This window comes from Lupinus angustifolius, unplaced genomic scaffold (genome assembly GCF_001865875.1).
Source record: "Lupinus angustifolius cultivar Tanjil unplaced genomic scaffold, LupAngTanjil_v1.0 Scaffold_559, whole genome shotgun sequence".
Classification (NCBI taxonomy): Eukaryota; Viridiplantae; Streptophyta; class Magnoliopsida; order Fabales; family Fabaceae; genus Lupinus; species Lupinus angustifolius.
Window position 1 is genome coordinate 26169 of NW_017727899.1, and position 1291 is coordinate 27459.

Below are 1291 nucleotides of genomic sequence, written 5' to 3' on the forward strand. Positions count from 1 at the left end.
AAATCTTTATACTTACTGTATGTAAAATTTATACTAAATTTTTTATATATTATTTAGTATCATATATCAATGGATAGTAAAAGATATAGTAATAATATATAAAAATTTAATACTATCATTTGCATACGTTTTTTTCCATTCTATGACAAATCAATAATGTTGTATGTTAGAGGGAATTGATAAACCTTTCTTTTGTGGAAATAAGAAGAAAGAAATGATGAGATCTCAATTCTCTAGCAAGAAAGTACCTACAAGAGTTTATGAATAACAGATAAAGACATCATAATCTTTGTTTCATTATTCCCAAATGGGTTCTGATACATGTAATTCATTGACCTTACTCTTCCTCAAAAAACAAAGACATAAAATGATAAACATTTTAAACAAAATCCTATACCATTATTCTATCTGCACAATGGACTTTGAGGATGGTGAGAAGAATAAGAAGAAGGTTGATTTTCTAAGGAACAAAATCCCATTATTTCTTCAACACTAAGCCTACATTCTTGATTAGAACAAAACTTGTCTTTCTTTCCTTCCACCATTTTCAAGATACTTTCAAAAACAGATACATTACAAGGAATTCTAAGAACACCAGCTTGTTGAAACCCAAATTCTTCTTCTGCTTCTCTCAGTAGAATCTGAAAAGCTTGATGACTCAAATACTCAGTTGGTATAATGAATCTCTTAAGCTCTTCACCAACACAAACAGCTAGGTAACCTTTTGGAACAACATTGTTGCTTGATCCTCCTCCTTCACGTTCTGATAAAGAAAGTGTTCTTTTCAGAAACTTCATGCTTTTACTGCTACTGATGCTGGTGTTGTTGTTGTTGTTGTTGGTGGTGGTGATGGTTTTTGAAGAGTTGGCTTGCTTTCTCCATTTTTTAAGGATCTGTTGAAGTCTAACAATTTCTCTGATCTTGTTAGATTTCTTTGGATCCATTGAAATGGTGTTTCTCTTTGGCTTTGTTTATCAACTTGCTCTTTGCTTTTCTGAACAACTCTGAAGGAATAGGCTTGCATGCTTCCAATTTATAGAAGATTGAAATAATGAAAACATTATGCTTTGCAAATGAAGAATATTATTGGTAGAATATAATTATTACTTTATATTTAAAATATGTTAGTTAAAGTTTTTGAATGTATTCATGAATTATTTATTTATTTAGTTAAGGAAGTAAGTTTATGAATTATTTATTGATTTTTGTTATATTTATTAATTTATTTCCTTGTCATATTGTATTTCTGATTTTGTTGAAGACAGTGTGTAGTTTAAAACTTTAAATATTT

General features: G+C 28.9%; 1 protein-coding gene across 1 annotated transcript; it reads right to left on the minus strand.

The window, feature by feature from the left end:
* Positions 1-279: 279 nt before the first annotated feature.
* LOC109341662 (auxin-responsive protein SAUR72-like) lies at positions 280-991 on the minus strand. Its single transcript, XM_019579604.1, has one exon. The coding sequence runs from the start codon at positions 942-944 to the stop codon at positions 405-407; it is 540 nt and encodes a 179-aa protein (XP_019435149.1). The 5' UTR covers positions 945-991; the 3' UTR covers positions 280-404.
* Between the last annotated feature and the right edge of the window lie 300 nt (positions 992-1291).